General features: G+C 41.0%; 1 protein-coding gene across 1 annotated transcript; it reads left to right on the forward strand.

Moving 5' to 3' along the window:
• Window positions 1-17,727: 17,727 nt before the first annotated feature.
• LOC109432462 (vacuolar protein-sorting-associated protein 36) lies at window positions 17,728-18,866 on the forward strand. The gene is made up of 2 exons (XM_019708792.3): window positions 17,728-17,954; window positions 18,020-18,866. The coding sequence occupies exons 1-2, from the start codon at window positions 17,949-17,951 to the stop codon at window positions 18,734-18,736; spliced, it is 723 nt and encodes a 240-aa protein (XP_019564337.3). The 5' UTR covers window positions 17,728-17,948; the 3' UTR covers window positions 18,737-18,866.
• Window positions 18,867-23,467: the final 4,601 nt, after the last annotated feature.

Raw genomic sequence — 23,467 nt, forward strand, 5'->3', positions numbered from 1 at the left:
AAACTCTAAGCTCAACTGTGCACTATGGTCCTCCGGAAAGTAGGGGATTGGTGTCAGGCCCTACGAGCCAGCCGTAAAAACCCATTGTAACGAAAAATCAGCAACAGAGTAATACGAACCGAGACCAACGGCAACGACTCCAGCGAAAAAAAAAGGGACTTGCGATTGGAAACTCGGTACGTGGAACTGCTGATCTCTCAACTTCATCGGGGGCATCCGCATACTTGCCGATCTACTGAAGGACCGCGGGTTCGGCATCGTAGCGCTGCAGGAGGTTTGTTGGACAGGAACCATGGTGCGAACGTTTAGAGGTAATCATACCATCTATCAGAGCTGCGGCAACACACGCGAGCTTTACGCGCAGCTCGAATGCGAGTACGATCGCTGCCCAAGCCACGACGTCAAGATCATCATAGGTGATTTGAACGCTCAGGTAGGCCAGGAGGAGGAATTCAGACCGACGATTGGTAAGTTCAGCGCCCACCAGCAGACGAACGAAAACGGCCTACGACTCATTGATTTCGCCGCCTTCAAAAATATGGCCTTACGTAGCATCTTTTTCCAACACAGCCTCCCTTATCGTTACACTTGGACATCACCACAGCAGACAGAATCTCAAATCGACCACGTTCTGATTGACGGACGGAACTTCTCCGACATTATCGACGTCAGGACCTATCGTGGCGCCAACATCGACTCCGACCACTATCTGGTGATGGTCGCCCAAAACTCTCCGTCATCAACAATGTACGGTACCGGCGACCGCCACGGTCCAACCTAGAGCGACTGAAACAACCGGATGTCACCTCAGTATACGCACAGATTCTCGAGGCCGCGTTGCCAGACGAGGGCGAGCTGGAGTACAGTGAAAATAGCCATCAACGACGCAGCCGAGAGCACCATCGGATACGTGGAGCGGAATCGACGAAACGAATGGTTCGACGAAGAGTGCAGAACGGTTTTGGATTAGAAGAACGCAGAGCTTGCGGTAATGCTGCAGCAAGGGACCCGACAGAACGTGGAACGTTACAAACAGAGGCGGGAGAACAAGTGCCACCTGGAAGAAGCGGAGTGCGAAGAAATGGAACTGCTGTGCCGTTTCTTAGAAACGCGGAAGTTCTACCAGAAACTTAACGCATCCCGCAATGGCTTCATGCCGCGAGCTGAAATATGCAGGGATAAGGACGGAGGCCTCTTGGTGGACGGACGTGAGGTGATTGAAAGGTGGAAGCAGCACTTCAATCAGCACCTGAATGGCGTGGAGAACGTAGACACGGAACACCACGGCAATGGAGAAAACGACGACACCAGTGCAGCGGATGCCATTCATCAGCTCAAACTAAAAAAGCAGCTGAATTCATCAAGATGGGCCCAGGAAAGTTGGCCACCTGTCTGCATCGGCTGATAGTCAAGATCTGGGAAACCGAATAACTACCGGAGGAGTGGAAGGAAAGGGTAATCTGCCCCATTCACAAGAAAGGCGACCATTTGGAATGTGAGAACTTAAGAGCGATCACTATTTAGAATGCTTCCTGCAAAGCGCTATCCCAGATCATCTTCCGCCGTCTGTCACATAAAACGAATGAGTTCGTGGGAAGTTATCAAGCCGGCTTCATCGACGGCCGGCCGACAACGGACCAGATCTTCACCGTACGGCAAATCCTCCAGAAATGCCGTGAATACCAGGTCCCAACGCATCACCTGTACATCGACTTCAAAGCGGCATACAACAGTATCGACCGCACAGAGCTATGGAAAATTATGGACGAGAACAGCTTTCCCTTAAAGCTGACTAGACTGATAGACATCGCTCTGGAAGGTGTGATACGACGAGCCGGGCTTAACAGCCGGGGAACGATTTTCACGAAATCCGATCAATTGGTGGACGACATGGACGGACATTATCGCCAGAACATTTGGAAGGGTGGCAGAACTGTAAACCTGCCTGAAACGTGAAGCAGCAAAGGTCGGACTGGTGGTGAATGCCTCAAAAACAAAGTACATGCTACTAGGCGGAACTGAACGCGACCGGATCCGTCTGGGTAGTAATGTTACGATAGACGGGGATACTTTCGAGGTGGTGGAGGAATTCGTCTACCTCGGATCCTTACTGACGGCTGACAACAACGTGAGTCGCGAAATTTGGAGGCGCATCATCAGCGAAAGTCGGGCCTACTATGCCTACGGGCTCCAGAAGAAGCTGCACAGCTGCGGTCTATAAAGATTCACCCCTGCACCAAATGCACCATGTACAAAATGATAATAAGACCGGTGGTCCTCTACGGACACGAGACGTGGACCATGCTCGAGGAGGATCTGCAAGCAATCGGAGTTTTCGAGCGACGCGTGCTAAGGACGATCTTCGGCGGTGTCGGTGTGTGGCGGAGAAGCATACATCACGAGCTCGCTGCACTTTACGGCAGCATCCAGAAGGTGGCCAAAGCCGGAAGGATACGATGGGCAGGTCATGTTGCAAGAATGCCGGACGGCACGAAGCGTGTATTAAGCAGAAATATGGTTGATTCAATTTTATCTGGAATTTGATGTAATACCTAATAAATGAAATGAATTGAACTCTACATTCTCCTAAACCCCTAATGTCCCTGAACACCTCCTTGAACGTATTTGAAGAATTGTTGAAACCCCTAAAGTACCCCGGATATCATGGAATGCCCATAAAATTCCATATTTTATTTTGAAACGCACCTGAAATTGATGATGATGATGGGCCCGCCACGTACCACATACAAATGTCCCTGAGACCCCTGAAAATTCCCTACACACCAAAAAATCGATTGAGAGTTTCAGCAAAATTTTGCTGAATTTTGCCGAGCTGAAGGTTTCAGCAAAAAATTTGCTGAAATTCAGCAAAATTTGCTGATTTGTTCAGTAAACTCTACTGATCATCAGTAACGTTTTGCTGAAATTCAGCAAACTTTGCCGAAAGTTCAGCAAAAAATTTTGCTGGACCCTTCAGCTCGGCAAAATTCAGCAAAATATTGCTGAAAGCGTTTAGTGTGTATGATCCATTGAGACTTCCTGAAACGTCTATAAATATCTTCAGGTCCCCTGAAACCTCTCAAATATAATAGAAAACCTCCTGATACCCACTGAAATGTCTAATCTGTCCTGAAATGCCCTTTCAATCCCCTGTCCCCCTATGATTGCCTCAGGCTCTCTGACGTTTCATCTGAAACTCCCTGTGAGCCTCTGAAATATTCCTGAAATACCCTGAAATGCCACTGAGGTGATCATCACATCCACTGAAACGAGCTGAAACCCCGCTTTGAAGCTTCTGGGTATCCTTGAAACTCGCTGAATCTTATCGACGAAAAGATGTTAATGACTGTAATCTCTAAAAAGACTGTGTGTGACCAATAAACAAATTAATATTTAAAAAAATATTTTTCGTGAATTTCAACTTGTAGTATTTAAAAAAAAAACTTTAATTAACCCACCTAGCGTTGACGGTGCCTTTCTCATGCCTTAAAATATCTTTTCTATAATACTGAAGCAAGCCATTTAGGACACCAAATATACGCATATTGCAGAATTTATGCTCAAAAATCAACAAAACAGTCGCCATAATAAATTTTAGTTTGCCATCTTGGATTTTAGATCGCCCTTTTGGATTTTCTGGTCATTACTTTTTAAATCCGAACATTTTCCCCATACCAAATGGACCCATACAACGTAGTTTTAAAGCTGAATACTTCACAAAACAGCCACCATAGTTATTTTTGGACTCCGAAGTTCTTCTCCATTCCAAATATATGCATATTGCAGAGTATTCGAGCTCAAAACTCCATAAACCAGCTGCCATATTGATTTGTTATCCGCCATCTTGAATTTTGGACCACCATCTTGAATTTTTGTTCGCCATCAAGGATTTAAGACCTGCGAACCAAATTCGTCAACTATGTGCAAGATTATCGAATTGGGTGTGATTTGATATGTCGCATGATAGGGTTTTGTGCATGTTCACATTTGGCCTCTTCCGCCGGTGCTGGTCCGGGTCACTTAATAGCCATAAGTCCGGAACGCCTGCACCGATCTATTTGCAATAGCAAACAATGGGGCAAAATTCCAGTTCGATTCGTGCTAAAATCCAGAAAATCGACCAATGAGAAGTGCCTCAAAAGTGAGTGATCTTCGTTGTACACACACACTCATACATACATACACACATACAGACATCATCTTAATTCGTCGAACTGAGTTGATTGGTATATGTTATATGACCCTCCGAGCCTTCTATAAAAAAACGATTTTCGAGTTAACATATTGCCTTTCACTTCACTTTGGTGTATGAGAAAGGCAAAAACGTTAGCCAACGCAGCATAATAGGTTAACACCCCCACAAGAATTCTACTGCCGATTTCTCAGAGATTCTATAAGAACGCATTCCAGGAATGTAATCAAGGATTCCTATAGGCGTACCTGTCCTATCGGAAATGTCTCAAATTTCTTTTTCAGAAGTTCCTTGGAGGCTTAAGGAATGTTGCTAGACATTTCCTATAGAACATTGATTAAAAATAGCTTCAGGAATTACATAGTGAAATCCGCAAACACTTTCAAGCCGAAGGTTTCAAATAATATCTATAATAAGGAACATTGTTGTCTGAAGTAGTATCTCCAAAAATGTCCGTAGGTAATTGCTCAGAAATTACTTCAACAGGGAATCCAGCTGGAATTTCTCTAGGGTTTCCATCAAAACTTTTGTTAGGGGGCGTCCATAAATGACGTAGCGTTTTAAGCGATTTTCAGTACCCTCTCCCCAACAAAATTTTCATTTGAAAAACGCAAAGAAAATCGAAACTTTGTACTGATATCAATTGCTTGTATGTTTAACGAATAGTTATTATGAAAAAAAAAACCCTAATTAATCCACCTAGCGGTGATGGCGCCTTTCTCGTGCCTTCGAAACCCCATTTCAATAAAACTCAAGCGAAATATTTATGTAAATCACACTTTCATACAATTAACAGAAATCCATTTCATGATACCAGAAATCATATCGTTTATCTGGCTTTTAATATTTGAGCTTCAAATTCTTAAGAAAAAGACGCTATCTTGAATTTTAAGCCGCTATTTAGGATTAAAGATTGCCATCTTGGATGTTCTGGTCGCCATTTTTGGAGTCCAGACGTCATCCCCATACCAAATATACCAATAATGCATTGTTTCAGGCCCTAAAACTCCATTGAACTGCCGCGATATTGAATTCGGAGCCGCCATCTTAAATTTTAGATCGCCATTTTGGATATCCTGATCGCCATTTTGGACTCTGGAAGTCTTCCCCATACTTGCAATATTGCATGGTTTTAGAGCCGAAAACTTCATTAAACAGCCGTTAGAGCCTATCTCCATCAAACAGCCGCCATCTTGAAACTGAAGCCGCCATCTTGAAACTGAAGTCGCCATCTTGGATTTTAGATCGCCATCTTGTACATTCTGGTCGACATCGCCTTGGCCGATCTGGACCATTCTGAATAGCAAACAATTCCGGTGCGATTCAAGCTATAATCCGAAAAATCGGCCAATGCAAAGTACCTTAAAAGTGAGTGAACATATTTTGCGCACATAAATACATACATGCATTCATACACACATACAGACATAATCTCAATTCGTTGAACTGAGTTGATTGGTGTATGCGACTTGATCCACCGAGCCTTTTTTCCAAAAATCGTTTTTTGAGTAAACATATAGTTTTTTAGTACACTAAGTGTGCGAGAAAGGCAAAACACTACTTTCGAGCTTTTTTGCTTTGGTTATCTAACTAAACCAATAGATTCCAAGATCTTTTTGATAGCAAATTTAATAATCTTTCATATGCGAGAAGTTTGACCATTTTCAAGTTATAGCCAGCTTGAGACAAGCAAAGTCAAAAACATGTTATGTTCAATTACTACGTAACGGTTGAGATTTGACCATATGCGTTAAACATTTTTTTCACCGGTTGGAACCTGTTTGCTTGCTAACGTTCATAGAGTTATCAAAAAATCCTAGTCTTGCTGTGTCGCATACATAGGTTCAGTTCAATTTTATATATAGCCTCTTTCGGATGGACACCCGGAACTGGTTACGGCCCTACCGGCAGTCCCTAATGTGGTCCTAACTTATTTCTTTTATAACCAGTCATCAGGTTATCAGAAAAGCCGTTATTTGTTGTATCGCAAGCATGGGTTTGGTACTCTTTTATATTTGGCCACATCTGTCGAGACCCCCGGAGCCGGTTCCGGACAACTACCGGTTCAGATATGGTCTGATTCTGTTTTCCTGCTTACCGTTCATCGGATTATTGAAAAAGCCGCTGTTTGATGTGTCGCATGCATGAGTTAAGCTAGTATGACACTCTTTGACCAATGCCAAATATTTGACCACTTTTGACAGTTAAATTTTGACCAAGGTGTACATGGCAAACAAAAATATTTGTCACTCTCGAAAAACGAATAGGGACAAACAGAGCCAAACAACCTGCCAAAATTTATCTGTCAAAAGTGGTCAAATATTTGGCGTCTGGGCAAAGAGTGTAATAGCACCCTTATGTTCAATTTGATATTTGGCCCTAGGGGCAGGACAGATCTAACGAGAGAAAATCTGTGCTCGAAATGTTGTTCAGAATTCCTCACAGTTCCTCAGATTTCCTCCCATTTATACCAAAGTGTGATCTGGCACCAATGTCAAACTGCAAAGTGTTGCCTGTGCTGAATGAAAATTGCAGTTTTGGGGATGTCTTTCAACAAATTTCGTCGATCATCGACAGAAAGAGTTACTCAGAAATCCTCAGAGTTGCTCTCGTTTGCCCCTAGGTTCTGAGACTGTTTTCCTGCTTACCGTTCATCAGATAATCGTAAATGCCGTGGTTTGATGGGTCGCATGCATGGGTTTGGTGCATTTTCATGTCTGGCCCCTTCCAGGGGTACCGGTTCCGGAACACCTAAATGGCCATAACTCCGGAACGGCTGGACCGATCCGAACCATTTTCAATAGGAAACAATAGGACCAGATTCCGCGTCGAATGAGCCGTTGATCGTTAAAATCGGTTGATATTTACTATCTAAAAGTGAGGTGACCTTTTTTTGTACACATACACACACATACATACACACACACACACACAGACATCATCTCAACTCGTCGAGCTGAGTCGATTGGTATATGAAACTTGCCCCTCTGGGGGCTCTATCGAAATTTCATTTTTGGAGTGAACATATAGTGGTAATCACATTCAAATGTATGCGTGTCTCTTTTGTAGATGTAGTTGTGAAACTTGGGGGAAAATATGTGCACTCTTACCGCGGTTGTTAGTTTTATCATTATTTAGCCGTTTTACCCAAATCAATTGGGTAATATTTGCATATGCAATTTCAATAGCCTTTTAGTTGGCGTGCATTTTTGTGTATGGAAAAATTCACGCTAGTGTTCGTGTGTTGAAATGTCACTTATCTCTATAGCCACATGAGCCTTTGCACGAATCTCGCCTACTGCTCACTCCCACAGAAAATTTGAACACAGCGCGCACAGTAAAAGTCAAATTTGACTTTTACTGTGCGCGCTGTTTTCAAATGTTCTGTGGGAGTGAGCAGGACAGGGCAAATTCGTGCAGAGGCTCATATAGCCTTTCGGTACACCTTGGTGTACAAGAAAAGCAAAAATCATGCTACAATAAAGACAAATTTACGCGAAATCGATTCCCATGACACTCATCAGATGAACTTTAAAACCTTTTATGACAGTTACTGTAGATTCAAAATCAGCTCATGCACCACCATGTAGGCGCATAATTATTTTGATGTGGCAATCTTGTTTGTTTTATAAAGTAACTTGGAATAGAGAAAATATGAAAATTTCACAAAAATGCCAGCTTAAATAAAAATAGAACCTATGCGAAATGCGAATGTATCATTTTTGTGTGTCACGTGGTTCAAAATGTGTAACTTTAGTTATACGTGTATGAGAGTGCTGCGGTTGAGTGAGAACAAACTGTCAAACGAAAAAAATCAAAATAACGTAAACAAGTGATAGAAGTTGTTGCGAAATGTATTAATTTTATAAACAGTAATCAATAATATTTCATAATTAAAAGTGTTCTTTAAGTTTTCAATAAGTGTACGATTTAGGGAGTCTCGTAGTGATGCAGCTGAGCGTGATGAAAGTCGGAAAGTCCGGGTCACCTCCAAATTCTATCGATCGTTGAGGGTACACAACCTACACCAATCCGTTGCCGCAGAAAAGTGCCTTCCGGGTTGTGAAATGGCAGTACGCCATATGTCGGTGTTAGCGCCACTAAGTTTGATTGTTTACCGTTGGGTGCTGCTCGTGCTTCTGCCAGCAGAGTTGGCAGCCAAAGTAGCACCCACCAGGCCACCACAAAGGATCTAGCGGCTGGTTCTAGTAAACATAACCGGTCACGAAGAGAAAAAGATTGCCCGGGTCCCGCATACCGAAGAGCCGAAGAATATCCGCCCTGGACGATTCAACAAGTGTTCGGAGGAACAGCAGCGGAACGACAAAAAACCGAGGAATCGGGGTTGCTGAACAGGAATTCATTTTGTACATAAAAGGTAGGGCAATTTCCAATAGTTTGGTGACGCATTACTATCAAAAATATTTGTTCAAGTCTTGGTTACCAACTAGGGTAAGAGTACCGAAAGTAGACGTTTGCTCCGTGCAAACTCTTTAACTGCAATGCATTATAACTGCAAGTGCGCTAAGTGCAACAATTTTGCATTTATTGCATCGCTTTTCGCTCAAATGAAACGTCAATAACGATGTGATGTTTTTCGCGTGAAAAGTAAACATGTTGCAGTTATCAAACGTCTGCTGTATTTTATTTTTTTAAGCAAATATTTATCCTATTAGAAATCCCTTAAATTTAATTAGGATGAAAATGGGTCCATTGTGCCTAAATTATGAGCAACTGCCCTAAATGTATACTCATAAACAAAAACCACTATTTTTGTCGCATTTATGATCTCAAAGCAGTGTTCATTCAGATTGGTGATCTCATTATGGTTCTAGCAGCCGAATAGCAACGTTTTGACTAATGACACTGTTTCAGTTACGGAGTTTAGCGCGTTGTGTTCGTTGCATGTTGTTCTAGATTGTTCTAGGCGTTTTAGGTATTTTGAACCAGGTTTAAGTTTTGAACCAGGGGATCCGCAAGCAACAAGGTAAGCCTACTGCTTATCTTTTGCGAAAGTGTTAAGCCTTCAGTATACGCTTTGCCAAGTGCGCAAACTTTTTCGCACGCACCAACCAACAGCAAAGCAAACGCCTGACATTTCCGATGTTTTTTCAATGATGAAAGCACTGTTGGTTGGTCTGTTGCGTCCGGAAAAATTTGCACACTTGGCAAAGCGTGTACTGAAGGCTTTAGTGTCGACCTGCAACTTAACCTCAGCCAGATAGAATCCTGCTCGGAAGTTTGTTTGTGTTGCCGATTGGGATGGCCTGTGAAACCGCATTGTTTTTGTGTCAGCCCGCTCGATGCACGTTAGGTAGGCGAAGTTGTTGGAGTTTGGCGAGCCTGCTTCCTATCCTTCCTATGATTTCGACCCTTCCATTTGATTTTACTAAACTAAACTGAATACGTTACTCCAGAGTATGTTGTAAACCAAGAGGAGTATGAACCAGAAGTTTTAAAAACAATATAGGATACTATATAGTAATTTGCTGGTGTTTGAGCCGTCAATGTTTTGCTGAAGTTTCAAAAAACCTACTGCGTAGTGTCCGTGTCAACAAACTTAACCTACCTAACAATTATTGAATGATATTTCAGTTTCAAGAATCTTTCAATTATATATAATCAAAACATCATTTTTTTAGAAATATCTACTACTTGCTATAATTTATTCTAATGAATCAGTTACATTACAGTTTACCTTTAACCCTTTTGTGGCCGACACCCGGGTACCCGGCACCTAGCACCCATTTAAAGCATGGTATTAAAAAAAGCAAAAAAAAAGTGACACATAACGGTTAAGGGGTGATGCACAAAATATGTCACCTCTTCGCTATATCACATTTTTTGTATGGGACCTCACCATTGTTTGTATGGGTCGTCATGTTCTGCAAACCCCTCCCCCTCCTTACTGTGTGACGTAATTTGTGCATGGCCCCTAATATTAGTTTCTGCGGAGGTATCGTTATCGTTTAAAATTAACCTGTTTGATAGTGCGAATTTAACATTTGGTCATAACTTTAAGCCTGTAATAACCTTTTTCCATTCTAAGTAACACAAAGTCACATTAACCTTCCGTAACTCGTGCGGTTTGCCACTACCGTCAGCACCCCGCTAATTCTAAGTACAAGCAGCGATTTTTTAAACGTGCTGTATAGAATACAACAGCACGACCGCTCGAGGGGTAATAAGCTAAAGTTATAGATTCTACCACATAATTTTGTAAGTGTTCAATGTAATGAAAGAGTGATTTTCTTTTATACACAGAAGTTCGTGAGTCGAGATTTTCATACGAAGTTGGTGACACCTACGTAGTGGTATTATTACAACCTGGAGAACCAGATTTTGGATGAGAGCTTATGATTAATCTGTTCAGAAGTGCTGGTCGACGTAACTGTTACGTTACAGCAGACAGATCATTAAGCTGCAGCAAAGGCGTGTCTACGTAACCGTAGATTTCAAACGAAACATCTTTCTTACGATTGCTTCTCTGGACTCCATCGACGAGAATTAGCGGCCGCAATTTAGGATATCATTGGTGAGTCTGTTCATTGTCTGGATACACAAAAAATTCAAGTTCTGCTGTTTGACTGAATTATTATAAGCTTTTCTATTCGTTTTTATTTTATTCTACTGTTGATTAATAGTAAGCTGATGTCTATGAACCCCTACAAAAATCTAAATCATACAGTATTTCTGTTCAAATTAACTAATACAAGGCGATTTCCACAGTATTGGGACAATTTCTTCTATTCTACATTTCTACTCAGCAGTTCTTGGCAATTGCTTTGCTCTACAACCATAACAATCTATCACAAAACATAATAAATGTTAACTGCAATGGATGTACAATATGGGCGCTTAACGAGTTAAGCGAAGGTGAAGAAATTGGCCCTTCAATACTAGCACTGAATCTCTACTTTTGTTCAACTTTGTTTATTGTAGGTGTAAGCCATTAGAAAGGTTTCACAATCAATATAAAAGTTTAGACCTTATCTGTGGAAATAGAGTACAGGCAGTATTTTGCAGAAGAGTGTGGAATAACGATGGTTTTAGGCACAATAACTTCGGTATCAATATCTAGAGGTATTACTCGATCTTCTCAAAGTTTTATTGAAAAACTTCTTTGGAACATCGTTTTATTTAATTTATTTAAGTTTACATTTAGTTAAAAAAACTCTTTCACGACTAAATATACAATTTATTATTGCGACATTTGCACCCATTTAGACTCGGTCGAATTTCGCACACGACTTCGCAGCGGCTGGCATACACAAGTTTGGTTGAGTTCGTGACAGGGGCGGCGGGTGCACAACAGGTAAACAAAATAAGTTTGATTAGTGTGAAATGCGGCTGGAAAATGATGATTCAGTGGATTCTCAAATTATCACAGTAGTCTAAACATTGGCGAGAAACCCAATACAATCTAAATAATGTTTATTTGTATTGAATACCATTTGTTATCAAACACCTACCGGATAACAAATTGAACTGATGATGATGATGATGATGATTGTGTACCCACCATCAGCGCAAGGATTACCTATGACTGCAGAGTCATACCGGAACGGAATGATCTACCTGATGGTTTGTTGTAGCAGGGTAAGCTAAATTCACTGGAGACCTTCGGAAAACAACATGATAATTGTTATCTCGTGACAAAGTCTGGCCACCCCACGAACATTTGCCCGGAAACCAGTTCATTTAACTTCCTTAGGCTACCCCTCCGAAATCCCCATATATGTCATGTTCAAATATAAAAAGTAATAATAAGGAACGAACTCACCGGATAATCCTGACCAGCTGGTTTTCTATGTTTGGCTTTGGTCTCATCATGCAAACGGTCCAACCATATTAAATGTGCACTCGTTCACACCACTCGCTGATTCTCCGGATAACAAATTGAACTATTCATAAAATGTAATATTTGATCATATCATAAGAGTTGTTATTGCTTTGTTATGAAATACCTGATTGATAACAAATTGAGCTATCGATTAAATGTACAATTTAATACCACTATGTGTTATTGTTCTGGTATTCGATACCTTATGGATAACAAATTCAGCCCTCGACAGTGTGTCTTAAATGTTTGGTATGCATTCATTATTGAAATAATAAGACTTGTTATTTTCTTGGTGCTGTTCATACAAAATTATGGTATGCGTTTTTGTTATTTTGCCTCTTATTACAGCCTAACGAAGGGCATATCAAGGTATGATGGTATTTACTATTGAATACCTTGAAATGTTATTCAGTTGTTATTCTTTTCTGCTCGGGTTTGACCACTTCCAGTGGGACACCCAGAACTAGTTTCGGGACACTACCGGTTGTCTAAAATATGGTATGAGGCTATGTTCTTACGAATCGATCATCGTGTTATCAAAAAAGGGTCTCCAGTTGGTCTAGTGGTTAAGGCTATGAATCGCCAATCCGGAAACGGCGGGTTTGATTCCATTTCTCGACTTCCTAAGCATAGTGTATCATTGAACTTGCCTCACAATATACAAATTCATGCAATGGCGGGCAAAGAAAACCCTTCAATTATTAACTGTGGAAGTGCTCTGAAGAACACTAAGTAGAAGAGAGGCAGGCCAAGTTCCAATGCGAACGTCGAGCTCTAAAGAAGAAGAAGAAGTTATTAAAAAAGCTGCTATTTGATGTATTGTCAAACCCCGCGTATTCATCACTCTTTAATAAAACACTTTTTAACTTGTACCCCGCTCATTCGAAATTTGTTGAATTAAAAAAATGATCAAATGTCTCAGTGTAATACATTGTAAATACGCATGATACGATATTGTGATGTTACTTACACCCGCAGCGACTCCTCGTGCAGATGCTACTTCCGAAAGTTCTAATTTGGTGCATTCCGACACCTGATCCGTTTGGTGATCAACCGCAGTGAACCTCGGAAGCCTACAATCGTAAAATGTACAAGCTATCAATTCGTACCATCACAATATCTGTAAGACTTGTGTTCAAAAACAAAACATACAAACCAAACAAAACTAAAATAGAGTTAATTTATCGAATTGAAAGTTTACACAGGTAATTTGACAGCAATCATTGTCGAATCAGCGTGGTTTTATGGTACGACACACATGGATTTGATTATATTTCACATTTACAACTTTCGGTTCACATTTTACCACTTTACCGATTGTCCATGACGTGGTCTTAGACTAGTTTCATGCAAATTATTAATCAGTTCTCCTAAAAAGTCGCAAATTGATGTAATGCATGTATGGGTTTGGTTCATTCGTGCATTTCGCCAGTTCCGGCGAGGCACTCGAATCTGGTTCCGGAACACTACTGACCTGAGACTATTTTCTTGCTGATCGTTCTTCGCGTTATCGAAGACGCCGTTATTTAGTGTGCTGCGTGTATGCGTTTGGTTTTTTTTCTACATTTGACCACTTCCGTCGGGGCACCTGGAACCGGTTTCGGCACACTATTGGTTTTCCAAAGTATGGTCTATGCTTTTTTTTGTTAACCGTTCATCAGCTTACCTAAAAAGTCATTAAATGTGTCGAATTTATGGGTTTAGTTCTCCTTTACATTTTACCACTTCCGATGGGGCAACCGTTATCGGTTGCGGAACGCTACCGGTTGTCCCCAATATGGCCGGAAACTTTTTTTTTGTTAAATCAAGATGCCTTAAAATCCGCGATTTGATGTGTCGCTTGCATGGGTTTGGTTCCCTTTTATATTTGGCCATTTCCCGGACACCCGGAACCGGTTCTGGATCACAACCGATTCAGATATGTTCTGAAAATATTTTCCTGCTTACTGTTCATCAGGATATCAAAAAAGCCACGATTTGATATGTCCCTTGCATGGGTTTAATTAACTTTTATACTATGCCACCTCCGGCGGAACATCTGGAACCGGTTCCGATATGATCTGAGAATGCTTTCCTCCTAACTGTTCATCAGGTTATCGAAAAAGCTGTGGTTTGATATGTCACATGCATGGTTTTATTTCAATTTTATATTTGGCCACTTCCGACGGGACACCCGGAACCGGTTCAAGGACACAACCGGCTCAGATATGGTCTGAGAATATTATCCTGCTTACTGTTCATCAGGATATCAAAAAAGACACTATTTGATATGTCGCATGCATGGTTTTGGTTAACTTTAATACTTGGCTACTTCCGGCGGGACATTTGCAACCGGTTCCGGAACACTACCGGTTCCGATATGGTCTGAGAATGTTTTCCTGCTTACTGTTCACCACGTTATCGAAAAAGCCGCGGTTTGATATGTCGCATGCATGGGTTTAGTTCACTTTTATGTTTGGTCACTTCCGGCGGGACACCCGGAACCGATTCCGGGACACTACCGGTTCAGATATGATGTGAGACTATTTTTCTGCTTACCATTCATCAAGTTATCGAAAATGCCGTCGTTTGATGTGCCGCATGGGTGGGTTTGTAGCGTTTTCATATCTGGCCCCTTCCTGGGGTACCGGTCCGGAACACCTAAATGGCCATAACTCCGGAACGGCTGGACCGATCTGAACCATTTTCAATAGGAAACAATGGGACCAGATTCCGCGTCGAATGAACCATCGGTCAATAAAATCGGTTGAGGTTTACTGCCAAAAAGTGATGTGAGTTTTTTTGTACACACACATACACACACACACACATACACACACACACACATACACACACACAGACATCACCTCAATTCGTCGAGCTGAGTCGATTGGTATATAAGACTTGACCCCTCCGGAGGCTCTATCAAATTTTCGTTTTTGGAGTGAACATATAGCCTTTCGGTACACCTTGGTGTACGAGAAAGGCAAAAACAATAGAAAGAAAACATTGCTGACTGCCAGGTTCAGATCGCCGATATCAAGACCATAGGTGCAACTAGTGGAGATTATCACCAAAGCTATTATCGTCGCACTACAAATCGAAGGCGTCACTTGAAGCACATGCGAAGTTGCAGCTGCGAAGTAAATTTGAATCTATTTTTTTTTTCTATTGCGCATCATTAAGCTATTCAAGAGCTACAAGAGCTAAGGGACGATTTCTTCACCTCGGCTTAACTCGTAAGCCAGGCTTACCCATATAGTTAAACCTGGCTTAACGCCTAAGCCAGGTTGAAGAAATCGGCCCTTATCCAAATTAAGTTGCGACATTTCTAAGAAAGCTTCGTGACCGTGCGGTTAGCGGTGACAGTCGTCTAGGCGTATGGTAAGCCTCGGAGTGAGGGTTCGATTCCCGCTCGAGTCGGTGGAAACTTTTCGTCGAACGAAAAATTCATCACTGGACCACTGGGTGTTCTGTGTGTTGTCCGTTGTCAAGTGTAAGTAATGTTTTTAGTCTGTGCAGCCTCTGGCTGAAGACGGTGTGAATTGTCTTTAAGGTTAAAAATCAATTTTCGCACCGCAGGTCACTTCGGATTTCAACTAAAAGCATAATAATGACTCAATAAACCGCCCATCGTTCTGCATGATGCCGAAGAACAGGAAGTTGAAGCTCACAATATAGTTAATCTGTATTGCAATCTGTAAACTGTAATCTGTTAAGAACAGCAAGTTGGTTTCATTTGAATAAAATGCATCATGATATTTGAGGGACCCTGCAGGAGTTTCTTCTAAAATTCTTTCAGCATTTCATTCTAGAATTCCTCAAGGAGCTTCTTTTGGGATTCAAATTTTTGAGAATTCCTTCCTTTTTAATTTCTGCAACACTTCTTTCAGAGATCCCTCCAAGAATTCCTTCAGGAGTTTGTTCTTAGTTTCCACCAAAAGATCCTTGTGAGATTTCTCCGGGAGATTTATTTTCTAAGGTTTTTTTTTAAGTTTATCCATGGTTTCCTTCAGGAGTTCTTTTAAGGTTTTCTGCTCCTCTCTTCCACCAGCAGTTTCTTCGAACATCGGGGATTTTAACCGGGATTCCATCAGAACTTCTGTCTGGGTTTCCTAAAGAATGTTCTTCCTGGATTCCTCCAGGAGTTCCTTCTGGGATCCTTTCAGGAATTCCTTCCGGAATTCAATCAGATATTAATTCCGAGATTTTTGTACGAATTTCTTCCGACATTCTTTCAAAACTCCTCCAGGAGTTGCTTCTGGGATTCCTCCAGGAACTCTTGGTTTCCTCGAAAACTTCCTTTTAGGATTCATCCAGGTTTTTATACGGTATCCCTCCATTCACTCCTTCCAGTATTCCTCCAGGATCTCTCAGAATTCCGCGAGGATTCCCTTTACGGATTTCTCCCATAGTTTCTTCTGGAATTCTTCCTGGATTTTCTTTCTTAGATTTCATCAGGAGTTCTATCTGGATATCTTCCGGAATTCCTCAAAAAATCAAGATTCCTTAAGAAATTCCTTCCGGAATTCCATCAAAAATTTCTTCCGTGTTTTCTACAGAAATTGAATCAGGAGCTCCTTCTGAGACTTTAGAAATAGCTATTTTTGAGATTCTTCCAGGAGTTTATTTAAGATTTCTCCTAAAGTGTCATTTTGATTTGCTCCAGGAACTCCTCCACGGGATTTCTTTTGGAATTTGTCTATGATTTCTTTTCAAGATCCCTGGAAATTCCTTCAGGGATTCCTCCAAATCCATTTGGAATGTTTTCAAAAGTTTTTTTCTGGGATTCCCAGTGAGAATTCCTGTGGAAATGTTATCCTTCTCCTGTTGGGGAAACCTATAAGGAACACCATGAGAAATTCCTGACAAAGCACAAGAGTTTCCTCCGAGGATTGGAAATTTTTCAAGTAACTTTATCAAATATTGCTAAAAGAGTTCTAACACTAAATCTCATAAAGAATTGCTTTAAAAATTTCACTATTTCAAGATGTTTCTGAATCCTAGATGTGTTTAGGATAATTTTGAAAAATTTTCTAGACTCTGGGGCCTTATTAAAATCAACAGGAAACTTATCTAAGGAGTATACCACAGAACAGATAGGTATCCTAGAGCGATTTGAAAATTGCATCCACGTATGTGGTAAATGTTGCCAATCATTGTGGAATAGAATGATTTTTCTTGCTTGCAATTTACAGTACATGATCTCATCTAACATATAAACTCTAGGAACTAAAGTTCAGACAATTAATTTGTGTAATCATATCAAAGCAATTTGCGATATTCTCACCTGCACTCTGCAACAACGATGCTCAATCACAATTAAAATTAACTCTCTTACCCAACACTTCGTTGACGAACGATCCAAAACAAACTGAAATCGCAAGCTACAAACTATGTGCATCCATGTTGACAGCAACAATCTTCTCAACATTTTGATAGTGTTGCAGTTCCTCCATTTCAGAGGTACATAGCCAGTTGTTGCCAACTGCATTGCACCGCTGGATTTCAGTTAACTTCATCATCATCCGAAATTAATGCGTTCGTCATGCCATGGACCGAGGTGAGATGATCTACTAGTCAATGGTAGTAGTGGCAACATGGTTTGGGATTCCATGAGGGGGAAAATTTGATGACTTGTTGGTCACGCGCCGGAAAATCACTGGCAAATCCTTCAACGCATGGTTGCACGGCGTTGGTTCGATTGTCCCTGTCTCCGTCTCTGGCCGGGTTGCGGCCGAATTTCGTCGGTGTACCGATGTTATCATCGAGTGGCTTCGTCTGATATGTTTTTTTTGGGCCGGTTATAAAAGCCTGCACCATAGGGTGTCATCAATTATAGCTTTTATGATCCTGCAACGGACAGTGCGCTTCAGTGAGGTCTAGTGCTCGGTTTATGTGGGTTGCGGTGGAATTCGGTTTAGTTTTGGGAAAATGAAGGTGTGTTGTTTTTTGGGTGATACTATTCTGGAAGTGTTCTAATCTTGGTGATTTTGTTCGTTCAGGCATTTGTAGCAGTTCTGGTTTTGGTGGTTGCTGTGGTAGCAGACGAATCTGTCCAACAACCAACTGTGTTTCTCCAACCTCCGGTTGAACATCAGGAGACCAAAGATTTCAACGCACCATGGACTGCGGAAAACTCGTTGGTTCCAGTAGCAGATCCTCAACAACCGATTAACGTTGCTCAGCAACATTCCTACTACGCTCCTGCTCAGCAAGCAACTTACAATCAAGAGGACTGCCAGCAAGACCAACAACAAGTCAATCAACAATACTTCCACCATCAAGAGCAGCCGCAATATCAGGAACAGCAGTACCATCAAGAGCAGCAACATTATCAGCAAAATTCCTACCAGAGCGACAACTCTCCAGCATCCGTGGCCGTGAAAGTAACCCATCCTGACTGGGCCACTTCCTACTCCAACGTCAACCGTTACAACAACTACTGGCCTGCGGCCCCAGTTCAGTACGTTCAGGCTACTCCTGCCCCATTCGCCCACAAGCCCGCTTACGCCCCAACCCATGCTCCGGTGCCCGTCTACAGCAACAATGTAGCCAAGTGGAACACCTGGAACAACCAGCCGGTGCACGACATCGTCAAGGTCCCACTGTCGGTCGCCAAGTACGTGGCCATTACACCCGGATCGGTGCACATTGCCCCACTGCCGGGACACACTGTTTCCCATAAGGTGTTGAACGTGGCCTCCGCTGGAAGCTGGTAAAAGCTATGATGAGCCACGAAAGTTCTGTGCTAGTGAAATACGTAGTAGATCAATGAATTGTTGACTAGTAGTAATAAATCAAGACTGTTTTTGGTGATAACAAAATTTGGAGCTGTGTTTTCTCGTATATTGGGGTCGTGATGAAAGGCTATCGAATGACTATGAAATTGATAAATGAAATCCTGAAATGCTTCAGATCATGGGCGTAGCCAGAGGGGGGCAGGAGGGGCCGTGCCCCCCCTGCCGACATAACATTTTTTTTTTAATTTGAGCCAACTCAAGATAATCAATAATTTCTCTTAAATATTATCAACAATTTAACCAAATAGTAAACAAAATTTTGGGATTTTTATGAATGGAATACAAAACCATTAGGTCAAATATTCCGGTAATGTCGGAACCGGTTCCGGTAGGGAAAGAGAAGGACTTTCTTGAACCATATTCTTCTATAGAGTGTAGAAGCTGAAAAATTCACGAATTTTCACTAGTATTAAATTCAAACAAATGTCATGCTAAGAACCAAAAATTTGGGATTTTTTCACGAAATCCTTCAGAAATCCCTCCAAGTATTTCTTGAGGAACTTTTTCAAACATTCTTCCAGGAATTCCTCAAGAACCTTTTCCAGGAATTTACCAGAAATTCATCCGGAAATTTCTCCTGGGATATCTTTAGTAGTTTCTCCTGTGATTGTTCCAATGACTTTATCGAAGATTCTCCAAACCTTTCTCCAAGGAATTTCTAAGGAATTTCAACAGAGAACCTTTCGGGTATTTCTGCAGGTTTTTATTCAGAGATTTTTCCAGGGATTTATCCTTATGTGTATTCCTTCAAGAATTCTGCTAGAGATTGCTCCAATAACTCCATCTGGATTTATTCGAAGTATTTCTCCATGAATTTCTATCAGGTAGTCTTTCAGAAAATTTTACCTTTATTTCCAAAAAATCCAAAGACTCCTTCAATAATTCGTCCAGTAATTACTGCAGACATGAATTCCTTAAGATTTTCCCCAGAGAGTATACAAATTCTTCCACGATTCTCCTGGGATTTCTTAAGGAATTCCTCATGGGATGGCTTCCTGAAATCCTCATGGGGTTTCTTCAGGAATTCCTCCAAGAATTTCTCCAGGATTTCACAGGGATTATTAAAAAAATACTCAAAGATTACTCCTGAAACTCTTTCTGGAATTCCTTCGGGAATTCCTCCTGAAATTCTTTCGTGAACCCTCCAGGAATTAATCCTACACTTCCACCAGAAACTGCCTAGAGATTTCTTTATAAATTCCACTTGGGATTGCTTCCGGGATTCCTCTTAAGGTTTCTTCAGAATCTGCTACAGGGATTCCTCCAGAGGTTACTTCTCTAACTTTCCATAGGATTCCTTCAGAATTTCTCAATGGATACTTTCTGGGATTTCTTCAGAACTTCATCCTAAGATTTCTACCGAAACTCTTCCTGGGATTTTCATCTTCATCGGATATTCTTCTTGGAATTCCAACAAGGAATTCTTTGAATGATTCCGCTAGATTTTTTTTTTTTTTAGAGATTTCTCTGGGGATTCCTTCAAAATTACTTCTGGGATTGCTCCAGGAGCTGCTGCAGGGATTCCGCTAAAAAATATTTTCTAAGATTCCTTTAGAAAATCATCCAGAGATTCCTCAATGAATTCTCGTGACATACATTTAGGATTTTTTCTAGAGATTCCACCAGGAGTTCCTCCTCAGATTCTTTCAGGAATTTCTCCAGGGATTCCTCCAAGGATTCCTCCAGGAATAACTCCAGAGATTTCTTGAGAAATTCTTCCAGGAATTGATCCAAGAAATCTACAGGAGTTTCTAGAGTAATTCCTCGAGGATCACCTAAAAGAAACCCTCCACGCAATCCTCCAGGTGTTCCTCCAAGAATTCCTCCAGGAATTGCTCAAGGAATAGGGACCCCTAGGGACCCCTACAGAGATTACTCCAGAAATTCCTCTAGGCATTACCCAAGGAATTTCTTTAGGCATTCCTCCATGATTTCATGCAGGAACTTATCCATAAACTGTTTCAGGACATCCTCCAAAAAATCATAAAGAAATTTCTCCAAGAATTTCTCCTGTTGATTCTCCAAGAAATTCTCCAGGGATACCTTAAAAAGTTGTCCCCCCGAGATTCTTCCCAGAAATCATCCAGGAGTTTCTTCAGGGATTATTCCAGGAGTTCCATTAGGGATTCCTCAAGGAATTCCTCCAGGAACTCCTCCACGAATGTCCACAGGAGATCCTACAAAAATACCTTACGGGAATTTCTACAGGAATTCTTCCACGCATTTTCTAAGAGTTTCTCCAGGGATTTCCCTAGGGACACCTTCAGGGATTGCTCCAGGAATTACTTTGAGTATTTTACCAGGAATTCCTTTAGGCATGCCTGAAGAAATCTTTGGAGGATTTTGTGCAGATATTCCCAGAATTTCATCAGGAATTATTACATGAATTTCTCCAGAAATTTCTTTAAAAATTCCTACAGTAATTAATTAAGGAATTTCTACAGCAATTTCTCCTGGCATTCCTGTAGGAATTCCTCCAAAAATTCTTTCAAAAAATTTTCCAGGAATTTCTACAGGGATTCCTATAAGAATTTATCCAGGAGTTTCTCCTCAAGGGATTTGTTCAGGAATTCTTGAAGGAATTTCTCTAGGGGCACCTGCAGGGATTGCTCCAGGATTCCTCTAAGCATTTCTTCAGGAATTGCTTGAGGCATTTGTATAAGAACATGACTGACCTGACGGAACAGTCACTTTGACTGAATTCGGTAAGGTATCGAAATACTGACGAAACTCAAAATATGAATCCAATCGTGAGGCAAAGCATGCTGATGCTTTCATCTTTCATCTTTCATCTTTCATCTTTCATCTTTCATCTTTCATGTTGATCAACCAGTGATAAATGATTACTGTTGATCAAGTAGTGATAAATGTTTGTTTGTACATTTAGTATTGGGCAAATCTAGTTGAGACATCGATTTTTATGAATCGATTTGAATCGGATCAGCAGAATCGATTCACCGATTTAATCGAATGCTTTGAATCAATGTTTTCACATCGATTCGATATTATAAAATATTACAAAACTATAAAATGATTCGTTTGCTGCTTTTTCATGATTCAAGTTCATGGTATACTTTATTTGTCCACATTAAACACTTTGCCAATCTGATTCGAAAATGGATGTAACGTTGAGACAGCATTCTGAAAAAAATAATGTTTTTGAATCGAATGAAAAATTCGGAGATCCAGAGATTCCCTAGAACTCTGAGATATTCCCATACAGTACTAGGATAAATTCCCGCAGACTGCTGATAGAAATTCCTCCAGAATCTTTGAACAGACTCCTTAAGAATTCTGAAAGAAGTTCCTCTTGAACTATGAGATAGATTTCTTCATAATGCTGAAAATATACCAGAATCCCGAGAATTCGCTCTGAATTCTATTGAGGATTTTCCTAGAATCCTGAGAGAGATTACTCCATATCTATGAGACGGATTGTCTCAGAGTCCCGAGAGGGGCTCTCCCAGAATCCTGTGATAGATTGTCTCAGAATTCTAAGAGAAGCTTTCCCTTGGGATTCTTCCGATTCCAAGATGTTCCAGAATCCTAAAATCAATTCTTCCAGAATCCTGAGAGGAATTCCAAGAGTGGTTCTTCCACATTTTTAAGATAAATTGTTAGAGATTCTCACAAAAACAAAAGATTTTCTGATTCCTAAGATGAATTCCCCAGACACATAAAAGAATCGACCCTGAATCCTGAAAAGGGTAGCATAAAACCCAAAGAAGAATTACTCCAGAATCCTGAGAAAAGTTCCTTCAAAATACTGGGCGGGATTGCCAAAGAAACCTGAGATATACTCACACAGAATTCTGGGAAGTAGGACTATAAAGTATTCTCCCAGAATTCTCAAAATATGCCGGGTGGAATTCATTAGAATGATGAGAATAATTCTGCCAGAATTCCGAAACTTATTGCTCAGAATTCTACGAGTGATTGCCCAGCATCTTGAGAGGGATCATAAGAGGGGTAATTCCAGATTCTCGAGAGAAATATATCTAGAAACCTTAGAGGTTCTTTCCGAAAATCTGATAAGGATTCTCCGTGGAAGGGATTACGAAAACTTCTGGAATGGACTTCCCTAGCATCCTGAGAAGGATTCTCTGAAATTCTGAGACGTATTCTCACATAAAACAGAAAATTACCGCAGATTCCTGAAAGACATTCCCCTAGAATATTAGAAAGGACTCCACTAAGCTTCCGAAAGGGATTGTCCCAGAACTCTGAGAGTGATTCCTCTAAAATTCTTTAAACTATTACACCAGAATCTCAAAAGATTTTTCCCATAAACTTGTCAGAAATATTCCTTGATTACTAAGAGGGATTCTCCCAGAATCCTAAAAGTGATTTCTGGGAGCAACTCTTCTAGAACACAAAAAAAAAACAGAATTCTACTGGAATTCTCGTAGAATGGTGAGAAGGATTTCTTCTGATCCCTAAGAGGAATCAGAAAATCTATGCAAGGGATTCTCCAAAATCCAAATTTCTCTGTAAAATTCTGGCCAGAATCTCGTGAGAGATTCTTCAATAATCAATAATTCTGAAAGAAAGTGCCCTAGAATCTAGAAAACTATCCCCAGAATCCCAGGGATTTCTCCAGAATCATGAGACAATTTCCCCAGAATCTTGAGAGAAATTTCCCCAGAATCC

Source organism: Aedes albopictus, chromosome 2 (assembly GCF_035046485.1).
Source record: "Aedes albopictus strain Foshan chromosome 2, AalbF5, whole genome shotgun sequence".
Taxonomy (NCBI): domain Eukaryota; kingdom Metazoa; phylum Arthropoda; class Insecta; order Diptera; family Culicidae; genus Aedes; species Aedes albopictus.